The sequence below is a fragment of the Bos indicus x Bos taurus genome, chromosome X (genome assembly GCF_003369695.1).
Source record: "Bos indicus x Bos taurus breed Angus x Brahman F1 hybrid chromosome X, Bos_hybrid_MaternalHap_v2.0, whole genome shotgun sequence".
In the NCBI taxonomy this organism is placed as follows: domain Eukaryota; kingdom Metazoa; phylum Chordata; class Mammalia; order Artiodactyla; family Bovidae; genus Bos; species Bos indicus x Bos taurus.
In genome coordinates, this window is record NC_040105.1 from 7,630,133 (window position 1) to 7,644,029 (window position 13,897).

The 13,897-nt window shown below is 41.2% G+C and overlaps 1 protein-coding gene across 4 annotated transcripts in view; it reads right to left on the reverse strand.

The window, feature by feature from the left end:
* The window catches only part of MID1 (midline 1), a 278,177-nt gene that overhangs the window by 19,536 nt on the left and 244,744 nt on the right, over window positions 1-13,897 (reverse strand). For all 4 annotated transcript variants that reach the window (XM_027533216.1, XM_027533218.1, XM_027533217.1 and 1 more), the window contains exons 6-7: window positions 12,831-12,958; window positions 3,206-3,349 (exon numbers count right to left, since the gene is read on the reverse strand). In XM_027533216.1, the coding sequence (XP_027389017.1) occupies window positions 3,206-3,349; window positions 12,831-12,958 (272 nt within the window). The remainder of the gene's footprint in view (window positions 1-3,205; window positions 3,350-12,830; window positions 12,959-13,897) is intronic.

Sequence of the window (13,897 nt, forward strand, 5' to 3'; positions counted from 1 at the left end):
TCACGATGGTGTGATCACTCACCTAGAGCCAGACATCCTGGAATGTGAAGTCAAGGGGGCCTTAGAAAGCATCACTACGAACAAAGCTAGTGGAGGTGATGGAATTCCAGTGGAGCTATTTCAAATCCTTAAAAAATGATGCTGTGAAAGTGCTGCACTCAATATGCCAGCAAATTTGGAAAACTCAGCAGTGGCCACAGGACTGGAAAAGGTCTGTTTTCATTCCAATCCCAAAGAAAGGCAATGCCAAAGAATGCTCAAACTACCACACAATTGCACTCATCTCACACGCTAGTAAAGTAATGCTCAAAATTCTCCAAGCCAGGCTTCAGCAATACGTGAACCGTGAACTTCCTGATGTTCCAGCTGGTTTTAGAAAAGGCAGAAGAACCAGAGATCAAATTGCCAACATCTGCTGGATCATGGAAAAAGCAAGAGAGTTCCAGAAAAACATCTATTTCTGCTTTATTGACTATGCCAAAGCCTTTGACTGTGTGGATCACAATAAACTGTGGAAAATTCTGAAAGAGATGGGAATACCAGACCACCTGACCTGCCTCTTGAGAAACCTATATGCAGGTCAGGAAGGAACAGTTAGAACTGGACATGGCACAACAGACTGGTTCCAAATAGGAAAAGGAGTACGTCAAGGCTGTATATTGTCACCCTGCTTATTTAACTTCTATGCAGAGTACATCATGAGAAATGCTAGGCTGGAGGAAGCACAAGCTGGAATCAAGACTGCCGGGAGAAATATCAATAACCTCAGATATGCAGATGATACCACCCTTATGGCAGCAAGTGAAGAGGAACTAAAGAGCCTCTTGATGAAAGTGAAAGAGGAGAGTGAAAAAGTTGGCTTAAAGCTCAACATTCAGAAAACGAAGGTCATGGCATCTGGTCCCATCACTTCATGGGAAATAGATGGGGAAACGGTAGAAACAGTGTCAGACTTTATTTTTTTGGGCTCCAAAATCACTGCAGATGGTGACTGCAGCCATGAAATTAAAAGATGCTTACTCCTTGGAAGAAAAGTTATGACCAATCTAGATAGCATATTGAAAAGCAGAGACATTACTTTGCCAACAAAGGTCTGTCTAGTCAAGGCTATTGTTTTTCTAGTGGTCATGTATGGATGTGAGAGTTGGACTGTGAAGAAAGCTGAGCGCCAAAGAACTGATGCTTTTGAACTGCGGTGTTGGAGAAGACTCTTGAGAGTCCCTTGGACTGCAAGGGAGATCCAACCAGTCCATTCTAAAGGAGATCGGTCCTGGGTGTTCTTTTGGAAGGAATGATGCTGAAGCTGAAACTCCAATACTTTGGCCAAATGATGCGAAGAGTTGACTCATTCGAAAAGACTCTGATGCTGGGAGGGATTGGGGGTGGGAGGAAAAGGGGACGACAGAAGATGAGATGGCTGGATGGCATCACTGACTCGATGGACGTGAGTTTGAGTGAACTCTGGGAGATGGTGATGGACAGGGAGGCCTGGCGTGCTGCGATTCATGGAGTCGCAAAGAGTCGGACACAACTGAGTGACTGAACTGAACTGAACTGAACACTGGCAAACACAGGGCTAAGACCTTTACTTTTAGTATTTCAAAGATGTGAAGCTAAAACATTACCTCTTCTTACAGATGAAGAAATAGATTCAGAAGATGTTCAATACTTTGTCCCAAATGATAGTGCTAGTGAGGTGAGAACCAAAGCTGGGATTCAAGTCCAAGTCTCCTTCAATCATAACAACTGTGCATAACAGTTTAGAAAAGAATAATCTATGGCCTAAAAACACATGAAACTATGCTCAACATCACTCGTTATTAGAGTAATACAAATCAAAACTACAGTGAGGTATCACCTCACACTGGTCAGAATGCCAATCATCAAAAAGTCTACAAATAACAAATGCTGCAGAGGATGTGGAGAAAAGGGAACCCTCCTACAATGTTGGCGGGAATGAAAATTGGTACAACCACTATGAAGAACTTTATAAAGGTTCCTTAAGAAACTAAATATAGATCTATCATATGATCCAGCAATCCCCACTCCTGGGCACATATCTGGAGAAAACCATAATTTGAAAAGATACATGCATCTCAATGTTCATGGTGGCACTGTTTACAGTAGTGAAGACATGGAGGCAACCTGAATGTCCATCGACAGATAAATGCACAGTGAAGATGTGGTAAAGATATATGGTGGAATATTACTCAGCCATTAAAAATGAAATAATGCCATTTGCAGCAACATGGCTGGACCTGGAGATGATCGTACTAAGTGAAGTACGTCAGACAGAGATAAGTATCATATGGTATCACTTATTCATGGAATCTAAAAAAACCAGCATAAATGAACTTATTTATAAAACAGAAAAACACTTTGAAAACAAATTTGTGGCTACCCATGGGGAGAGGTCAGGGGAGGGATAAATTAGGAGTTTGGGATTAGCATATTTCCACTACTATATATATAATAGATAATCAACAAAGACCTACTGTGTAACACAGGGAACTAAACTCATTATTCTCTAATAATCTATATGGGACAAGAAACTGTTAAGGATAGATATGGGTATGTATATAACTGAATCACTTTCCTGTACACCTGAAATTAACACAACATTGTAAATCAACTATAATACAAACATTAAAATAAAAAATAAAGTGATATAGACCCAAGGTTGATAACAACAAAAAAATGATGAAATAACACTCAAAAAGTAAATAATACTAAATGTTTGATATAATGACTAAACCATATAATTCCACCAGAACATGCTGTTAACCCCATAAACTCCCATATATTTTTCCCCAATGGTGCTACTCCCCTCCCATCACAGAGGTAACCATCATCCTAACTTTTATGGTTTTTAGACCATGTGTACATCTCTAAACAAAATAGTTTAACTTATACATGTATAGATACTCATAGTGCATTGATACTTTTATCTCCTGATTCTTTAACAATATGTTTGTAAGATTCGTCCATATGGTTTGCTAGAGATCAATAATTTTCAACGCTATTTGGCCTATTATTTTTACTAGTATTGTACAAGTGAGTGCTACCATCTTCTTAGTCAGGAAAGACAAGCCAATAAATACTCTGTACTCTCTCCTTTTTCTTCCCTTGATATTTAAATTCAGGAATGCAATCGATCCGAAAACAGTCACCCAATAGAGAAATCAATAGGGCGTGTGATACTCACTCACAACATTGGCTTGTCCAGTGAAGATGGTGTACTGGAGCTCATAGGAAACCACACTGAATTCGTCATCAGAGGTCCAGTGAACGGTTATGGTGTCATAGGAAGCCGTGCAGAGCTCTTCTCTAATTGTGGGAGGGTTGGGAGCTGTGGGAAACAAGAAGGTCATCAGCAGAGAAGCAGACACGTGTGGGATCCCTTTCAGAGGAGTTGCCCTGATAGTCATAGCAGGCCTTTTAAAATCTATCCATCAGAACTATTATCGTAGAGACAGTGATCCCAATCCAAAGAACATTTCGTTGGCTGGTTATCACTGTGATTTTTCCCAGGTTGTGTGACTGCAGCCAGCCAGTGTTTTTTCTCTGTGCGTCATGAAAGCATGTCTATAAGGGTAAGTAAACAAGACTCTCTTATTCATGGAAGAAAACATCTTAAACAAAAAGTAACCAAGATGAACTTTTGTCATTTCACCCCCATTTTGAGGATGCAAACTTTTTCAGTGAAGAGCTAGATGGTCAATATTTTAGGCTTTCTGGGTCATATGGTCTCTGCTGTTGCTGTTCAGTTGCTAAATTGTGTCTGACTCTTTGCGACCCCATGGACTCATGCCAGGCCTCCCTGTCCCTCACTGTCTCCCGGAGTTTGCCCAAATTCATGTCTGTTGAGCTGGTGATGCTATCCAAGCATTTCATCTTCTGCTGCTCTGGTCTCTGCTGCAACTACTCAATTCTGCCTTTGTAAAGAAAGCAGCCAGAGACCATTTGTCCACTGATAGTCATGGCCAGGTTCTAGTAGAACTTTATTAACAAAAATAGGTGAAGACCAGATTTGGCATGGGAGCCAAACTTAGCCAACTTCTGAGCTCCAACATGCCACAGACTTTTATATGCAGCCACTCATCTGGAAAAATGCTGATGTTTGTTAACCCTTAACAAATCAGCCAAATAATTCTTCAAAAATGTTCTTTTGATAGATGTGTTGATGCCTTATGAAAATTTGTTTAATGGGGTTCTATTTTCCTCTCATTTTTCAGTTTATAGGTGATATTTCAAATTAAGAAGATGATTACCAATCAGTCATATTTAAGAAGTACATTCTCTTTCCCCAAGAAAACCAGGATTCCTTGGCATTTGATTAAGTTTATCATTGGGCGAGGCTGCTGTTTTATGTCTTGAACACATTCTGCAGCAGAGAAGTCTAAATCCTACCCAAATGATGATTTTTCAGTTGACTTCTACTGGATTGATTTCAATAACTGGTTTTATGAGATGAGTTTGTGAGCAAGAAAAAGGCTAGGCACTGAGTGCTTTGCATGGGCAATAATATTTTAGAGCAGGGGCTGGCAAACTATGGCTATGGGCCAAATCTGGCCCACTGCCTGTTTTTGTAAATAAAGTTTTATTGGAACACGGCCAGGCTCATTCCTTTACGTATTGTCTCTGGCTGCCTTTGTGCAATAGCAGAGTTGAATAGTTGTGACCATATGTCCTGTAGAGCCTAAAATATTTACTGTCTGGCCCTTTACAGTCAAAGTTTGCCAAGCCCTGGTTTAAAGAATCGATTCAGGCCTGTGTTTCCATTCTTCTGTACACCACAACCTAACTGCAAAAGAAGAAATAATCTGCACCCAACAGATGAGCCATGTTTGCTTACACTGTTTAGAGAATTCTTTACTGCTTGAAACTTTGGTTAGGATGGATGACTCCTAAAGAAACCTGAGGAGGGGGGAAAGTTTATGAAAATGGCAAAATTTTAAATTTTGATTGTTTTAGAAGTCTTCACTTTGCCACCTGAAGATACATCCAGGACAACTATTATATGAAGTCAACTAACTTTTTTTTTTTTCTTGAAGTCAACTAACTTTTATGTCTGCAGCATAAAGTCAGTTAACCCAGCTTAGTCCATTGGTTATTGAATTCCACGAACACTGTGGAGCGCTTACATGCAGCAGGCACTGCATTAAGGTGTGCAGTAGGAAATACTACACAGCCATTAAAAAGAATGAAATAATGCCATGTGCCACAGATTTAAGAGATTATCATAGTAAGTGCCATACAAAAAGATACCATGATATCATTTATATGTGGAATCTAAAATATGACACAAATGAAACAATCTGTGAAACAAACAGGTTCACAGACATAGAGAACAGACTTGTGGTTGCCAAGGGGTGGGAGAGGGACAGAGTGGGAGTTTGGGATTAGCAGATGTAAACTATTACTTTTATTTTTTTTTAATAATTCTATTTTATTTATCTTTTTAAGCCTTTCCTACATTTTAAAAATTTATTAATTAATTTCTTTGGAGGCTAATTACTTTACAATATTGTAGTGGTTTTTGCCATACTTAACATGAATCCGCCACGGGTGTACACGTGTGCCCCATCCTGAACCCCTCTCCCACCTCCCTCCCCATCCCATCCCTCTGGGTCATCCCAGTTCACCAGCCCCGAGCACCCTGTCTCATGCATCAAACCTGGACTGGCGATCTGATTCACATATGATAATATACATGTCTCAATGCCATTCTCCTTTTAGAGTGTATAAACAACAAGGTCCTACTGTAGAGCACAGGGAAATATACTCAATATCCCGTGATAAACCATAATGGAAAAGGATTTTAAAAAGAGTGGATATACGTGTGCGTAGAACTGGGTCACTTTGCAGTACACCTGAAACTAATGCAACATTGTCAATCAATTATACTTCAACAAAATACAATTTTTAAAAAAGATAACTTGAAAAAAAAGTTGTTCACTAAGATCAAAGGACTCTACAGAGCCCTTTTAAAGCGTTCTTTCTGGAATATGACTTGATATATCTGTCTCCCAAAGTATCCACGTGCAAGATGCAGTGCCATGTGCTGTGACTTGGATGATGAGATGACCTTCCACGGGGGAGGCCCAGCTGCATCATAAAACATGCCTGTTACTGTCTGTGTGGTCCCTGTTAGTGTGGGATCACCCTGCATGCATCACTGGAGAAGTATTTATTCTCCCATCATCTAAATAGTTCCTGGAATTATTTCTCTGTCAACTACTGTAGAAAGATTTGGTTCTTTTCTGCGCTGCTATATATGATTAAATATAAAGAAAAGTGTTGGAAATAGGCAGGTAGCTGGGAGACACATGGCTGTAGCTGTAATCAGAGAGGAAATGTCACCTCTCTGGCTTATTCACTTGACATACCATTTAGAGGCATGTCAGGGGCAAAAAAAAAAAGTCTTGTTTTCCAAGTCAGGCAGGCTAACCCTGTTTTGATTATAAAGCCAATGGCTTTGTCCTAAAAAGTCAATATCCAATTTACTGTAAATGAGAACAGCAGCGGGTTGCCAATTTCAATATTCACGCAATTGGTCCCATAACTATTATTTTCTTGCTTCTATCATAAATAGGACACAAGCAATGGTGGGCTAATACTTCACAAACACTTCGTTTCCTGCTTACAAATGTCTAATAAACTATTTGGACTTGGCAATATCAGCCAAGCATTGTATGTTATGGCCAGGATCGATGTTATGTCTAGAAATGGTCCAAATTTGTATTGGAGGTTGACAGCTAAGAAGGCAAAATAACAGGTACCCCATATGGTCTCTCGTTTGGCATAAACAGTCATTGGGATGATATATGGTGTACACATTACAAGTCAGTGCAAACTAAGGTCACAATTTCCCCTGCAGTCAGTACCTTGGCATTCACACACAGATGAGAATGGGCATACGTTTCCTGAAATGCTATTAAACAACTATTCGGAAAGGGGGAGGACACACTCTTATCAATAAGACACTGATTTTGTGCAGAACTGGCCACGTGCCCAGCCAAACATTTTGCAGTCGTCTTTGCCCTTGGGCATGACCTTGCAACATGGATCTGGCCCATAAAGACAGAAGTGGAAATTTCCTGGATGGGTCTTTTTTACTTTTTTAAAAAAGATTTACGTATTATTTTGGCTCTACTGGGTCTTCATTCCTGCACATGGGCTTTCTCTAGTTGCAGTGAGCAGGGGCTATTCTCTATTTGCAGAGCACAGGCTTCTCATAGCAGTAGCTTCTCTTGTTGCAGAACATGGGCGCTAGGGCTCATGGGCTTCCGTAGTTGAGGCACACGGACTTAATTGCCATGTGGCATGTGGGATTCTACAGAAGCAGGGATCGAACCCATGTCCTCTGCACTGGCAGGCAATCCTTAACCCCTGGACCACCAGGGAAGCCCTGGATTGCTCTGTCTGCTGAACAAGGTTTTGCTTTTCCTAAATAAAGACAAGACAGGCGGGTCATGGTGGAGAGGTCTGACAGAATGTGGTCCACTGGAGAAGGGAATGGCAAACCACTTCAGTATTCTTGCCTTGAGAACCCCATGAACAGTATGAAAAGGCAAAATGATAGGATACTGAAAGGGGAGCTCCCCAGGTCAGTAGGTGTCCAATATGCTACAGGAGATCAGTGGAAAAATAACTCCAGAAAGAATGAAGGGATGGAGCCAAAGCAAAAACAATACCCAGTTGTGGATGTGACTGGTGATAGAAGCAAGGTCCAATGCTGTAAAGAGCAATATTGCATAGAAACCTGGAATGTTAGGTCCATGAATCAAGGCAAATTGGAAATGATCACACAGGAGATGGCAAGAGTGAACGTCAACATTCTAGGAATCAGTGAACTAAAATGGACTGGAATGGGTGAATGTAACTCAGACCATTGTATCTACTACTGTGGGCAGGAATCCCTTAGAAGAAATGGAGTAGCCATCATGGTCAACAAAAGAGTCCGAAATGCAGTACTTGGATGCAGTCTCAAAAACGACAGAATGATCTCTGTTTGTTTCCAAGGCAAACCATTCAATATCACGCTAATCCAAGTCTATGCCCCAACCAGTAACGCTGAAGAAGCTGAAGTTGAACAGTTCTATGAAGACCTACAAGACCTTTTAGAACTAACACCCAAAAAAGATGTCTTTTTCATTATAGGGGACAGGAATGCAAAAGTAGGAACTCAAGAAAAACCTAGAGTAACAGGCAAATTTGGCCTTGGAATATGGAATGAAGCAGGGCAAAGAGTAATAGAATTTTACCAAGAGAATGCACTGGTCATAACAAACACCCTCTTCCAACAACACAAGAGAAGACTCTACACATGGACATCACCAGATGGTCAACACCGAAATCAGATTGATTATATTCTTTGCAGCCAAAGATGGAGAAGCTCTATACAGTTAACAAAAACAAGACCGGGAGCTGAGTGTGGCTCAGATCATGAGCTCCTTATTGCCAAATTTAGACTTAAATTGAAGAAAGTAGGGAAAACCACTAGACCATTCAGGTATGACCTAAATAAAATTCCTTATGATTATACAGTGGAAGTGAGAAATAGATTTAAGGCACTAGATCTGATAGAGTGCTTGATGAAATATGGACGGAGGTACGTGACATTGTACAGGAGACAGGGATCAAGACCGTCCCCATGGAAAAGAATTGCAAAACAGCAAAATGGCTGTCTGGGGAGGCCTTACAAATAGCTGTGAAAAGAAGAGAAGTGAAAAACAAAGGAGAAAAGGAAAGATACAACCATCTGAATGCAGAGTTCCAGAAAATAGCAAGAAGAGATAAGAAAGCCTTCCTCAGCGATCAATGCAAAGAAATAGAGGAAAACAACAGAATGGGAAAGATTAGAGACCTCTTCAAGAAAATTAGAGATACCAAGGTAATATTTCATGCAAAGATGGGCTTGATAAAGGACAGAAATGGTATGGACCTAACAGAAGCAGAAGATATTAAGAAGAGGTGGCAAGAATACACAGAACAACCATACAAAAAAGATCTTCACGACCCAGATAATCACGATGGTGTGATCACTCACCTAGAGCCAGACATCCTGGAATGTGAAGTCAAGGGGGCCTTAGAAAGCATCACTATGAACAAAGCTAGTGGAGGTGATGGAATTCCAGTGGAGCTATTTCAAATCCTGGAAGATGATGCTGTGAAAGTGCTGCACTCAACATGCCAGCAAATTTGGAAAACTCAGCAGTGGCCACAGGACTGGAAAAGGTCCGTTTTCCTTCCAATCCCAAAGAAAGGCAATGCTGAAGAATGCTCAAACTACCGCACAATTGCACTCATCTCACACGCTAGTAAAGTAATGCTCAAAATTCTCCAAGCCAGGCTTCAGCAATACGTGAACCGTGAACTTCCAGATGTTCAAGCTGCTTTTAGAAAAGGCAGAGGAAACAGAGATCAAATGGCCAACATCCGCTGAATCATGGAAAAAGCAAGAAAATTTCAGAAAAACATCTATTTCTGCTTTATTGACTATGCCAAAGCCTTTGTGTGGATCACAATAAACTGTGGAAAATTCTGAAAGAGATGGGAATACCAGACCACCTGATCTGCCTCTTGAGAAACCTGTATGCAGGTCAGGAAGCAACAGTTAGAACTGGACATGGCACAACAGACTGGTTCCAAATAGGGAAAGGAGTACATCAAGGTTGTATATTGTCACCCTGCTTATTTAACTTATATGCTGAGTACATCATGAGAAATGCTGGGCTGGATGAAGCACAAGCTGGAATCAAGATTGCTGGGAGAAATATCAATAACCTCAGATATGCAGATGACACCACCCTTATGGCAGAAAGTGAAGAGGAACTAAAAAGCCTCTTGATGAAAGTGAAAGAGGAGAGTGAAAAAGTTGTCTTAAAGCTCAACTTTCAGAAAATGAAGATCATGGCATCTGGTCCCATCACTTCATGGGAAATAGATGGGGAAACAGTGGAAACAGTGTCAGAGTTTATTTTGGGGGGCTCCAAAATGACTACAGATGGTGACTGCAGCCATGAAATTAAAAGATGCTTACTCCTTGGAAGGAAAGTTATGACCAACCTAGATAGCATATTGAAAAGCAGAGACATTACTTTGCCAACAAAGGGCCGTCTAGTCAAGGCTATGGTTTTTCCAGTGGTCACGTATGGATGCGAGAGTTGGACTGTGAAGAAAGCTGAGCGCCAAAGAATTGATGCTTTTGAACTGTGGTGTTGGAGAAGACTCTTGAGAGTCCCTTGGATTGCAAGGAGATCCAACCAGTCCATTCTGAAGGAGATCAGCCCTGGGATTTCTTTGGAAGGAATGATACTAAAGCTGAAAGTCCAGTACTTTGGCCACCTCATGTGAAGAGTTGACTCATTGGAAAAGACTCTGATACTGGGAAGGATTGGTGGTAGGAGGAAAAGGGGATGACAGAGGATGAGATGGCTGGATGGCATCACTGACTCGAGTTTGAGTGAACTCTGGGAGATGGTGATGGACAGGGAGGCCTGGCATGCTGCGATTCATGGGGTTGCAAAGAGTCAGACACGACTGAGCGACTGAACTGAACTGAACTGAAGTGAAATAAAGACAAACCTGGTAGACAAAGCTTTTGGTCATCATTTCCCCTCTTATCCTTTTCTTTTTGTCTGTAACTTGGGCATAATGCTTGGAGGTGGAATCATAATGGAATCATGTGGCAAGATGAGGATAGCAAAGCAGAAAAAGAGAGCCTGGTGTCTGAGGTCATTACAGAACTGCTGTCCAGCCATTAGTGGCACACCTCTGCTATCCTGTTTTCTGTGATAAGAATCCTCTCTGAGGGGTTCAGTCATTGCTCACTGGATTTTCTCTTGTTGCAAACACACCCGTTCCCACATGATACAAGAATAAAGGAGACTTTTATTTAATAGGATGCTATCATATAAAGCATTTCAGTGCCAGAAAGGCTGACCTGAATGGTCCGGTACAGTAGTCATGAGCTCCATGTGGTCTTGACATTGCAATTAAATTTTAATTAAAGCAAACTACAAGTAAAAACTCAGTTCAGTTCAGTCGCTCAGTCGTGTCTGACTCTTTGCGACCCCATGAACCCTAGCACGCCAGGCCTCCCTGTCCATCACCAACTCCTGAAGTTTACCCAAACTCATGTCCAGTAAAAACTCAGAACATGTCAAATTTTCAATAACCCTATGTGGCTAGTATGTACTTGACTGGACAGTGCGGATGGAGACTGTTCTTACCATCTTAGAAAGTTCTATGGAATAGTGTTAGTTTAGATAAATCTCAGAGCTATATCCATGAATAGCTGAAATCCAGTTTGATTCCTTACTGGACATGCTTTCTGAGTCAATTTCTTCCTTTCTTCCTAGAAATTATATGGTTTGAAAGAACTTCCTACAATAAGATGTTTCTGGAGTGACTTGCCTCCCTTGCAAATGCACAAGGCTAAAAATAACACCTTGGGTCCAGGTAAGGAAAAAACTGGTCTTCTGGGTATAGCACCCTTGAATATACAAGTGTGCTTTCTAACCACAGACTAGAAAAATACACATTACCCAATGCTCCCTCTCTCCTACTTCCCTTTTCCCAGCTGCGTGTGTGCGCACTCACGTTCTCTCGCTCACACACACACACACACACACATACATGATGAGAGTGGAAATGCTGATGTTGTGCTCAGTTAAGGATGTGGTCTCTTGAAGGTGGTAGATTCTAAGTTCAGTGCCCACCTGGATTCGCTCTGTACACAGAGCTTCTCTGAAGTCACAGGTATCGCAGCCTTGGACAACACAGATAAAGCTGTCTACTCAGTCCACATTCTATCATGTCTGTTCTTGCCTTAGTTGTTGTTTAATTGCTCAGTCGTGTCCAACTCTTTTGTGACCCCATGGACTGTAGCCCACCAGGCTCCTCTGTCCATGGGATTCTCCAGGCAAAAATACTGGAGCGGGTTGCCATTTCCTTCTCCAGGGGACCATCCCAACACAGGGATCAAACCCGAATCTCCTGCATTGGCCGGTGGTATCTTTACACTGAGCTACCTGGGAAGCCCAGGGGTTGACAGCAAAGAAAAATTTGGGAGCATGGTTAGGAATAGGAGTAGCCTGAGGTTTTATTGTATTATGGCTCATTTTGTTTTTTAAGCTTGACCCCAAAGAAAAAGCCTGTCAGAAACCACAGAACTGAAACATGGCACCAGGAATCCTACTGTGATCTGGGGGACATTTGCTATGGTGACCTTCACCAAGATGAAATCCAGGCTTTTAGTAGAAAGAATGGAGGTCTTTGGAGTGTGTACAAACCTGAGGTAAATCCCAGTTCTGCCTCTCCCTAGCTGTCTGACCTCCAGCAAGATGCATGACCTCTACTGTTTGCAAAATGAGGATTATAATACCTGACCTCAATTCGATGTTGTGAAGGTTAAACACCAAGAGCTGGAGCAGGGTAGATACCCCATCAGAATTAGCTGCCACGTTTTTCTCTACCAAGGTACTGTGAGAGCCATCTGCCTTTTGGACACGAAATGGAAAACAGCCACGCTAACCCTGTACTGGCTGACAAGAGGTATCATGTGTGGTACCCACACTCGGAGAAAAATGGTGCTAAGTGTGCTTTTAGTGGCCTAGATTGTCTTTTTGCTTCTGTCCCCAATTGAATCTTGGGCTGTATTATTTTGCTTAGAAAAAAAAAAGGAATGTCAAACATTTTTTACAGGAATATTAGACTCATTCCTCACCAGAAGTCCACACCTCTGGTTTTAGGAAACTCATCTAGTGGCAAAGTTTTGTATCACTGAATATACCCGGTATTAAAGAAAACACCAAAGACAATACCTGTAAGGTAATCCAGACATTCTAGCAATTTCTTCTCTCGGGAAAAATCTAAGGCGAAGGTGTCAAATGTGTCATTGAGGTTGATTTCAGGAATGAGGACCTGGGATGATGCTGTTGCCATGGAGACTCTGTAATTGAAAGAAAACAACTTTTTAGAAATGTCAAGCCAGCTTTTACCATCATTGCACAGGAATGAAAAAAAAAAAGGAAAAGAAATATCATTAAAAAATAGTGTTATTGATGTAAGCTATTGATATAGGATGGATAAATGACAGGGTCCTACTGTATAGCACAGGGAATTGTAGAACATTCAATACTGTGTGATAAACCATAATGGAAGAGAATATTAAAAAATATATATGTGTATAACTGAGTCACTTTGCCGTATAGCAGAAATAAATACAACATTGTAAATCTGCTCTACTTCAATTAAAAATAATTTTTTTTTAATGTCAAAAACCCCCACAAAAACCAGTACCATTTTTGTATGTGAGCCTTAAAAAGAATCTCGGAATGGCACAAGCAGCAACACATGCAAATGAGCACAAGTTTCAAGAGAAGGCAGAGGACGTGGGAAAACAGCGGAATGGCTTCCTCCCTTCCTTTTTACTATCGGAAAAAAATTCCCCGTGGAGGCGAAAGAATATTCATATTTCACAGCGCTGTGTATGTAACTGCCTGCCCCCCGCACATCTAACCCAAGCGAGAAGCACACGGCCCCAGGCATTGCTTCACACATCTGTCTGGGAAACTGTTTGTTCCTTTCAGACCCGACCCTTCTCCACTTCAAAGAGGGATCTCCCAAATTTCAAGCTGCATAAAAGGCAAAGTGAAGATTAAAAAAGAATGTTCCCAGATATTGGATTAGTTTAATCAATGACTAGCCTCTCTCTAAAATAAACATTAAAAAAGGAGTTTTGGTCTGGCTTGTTTTCATTCTCCCTGTCCTCATTTTCTTGTACCATATTCCCAGCAGATGCCATAGAAAATATGTATGTGCTTTCTCACACATTTCCCTGATGGATTCACTGTTTCTCTTCTTCATTAGGGTTGCTAGTTAGACTTCT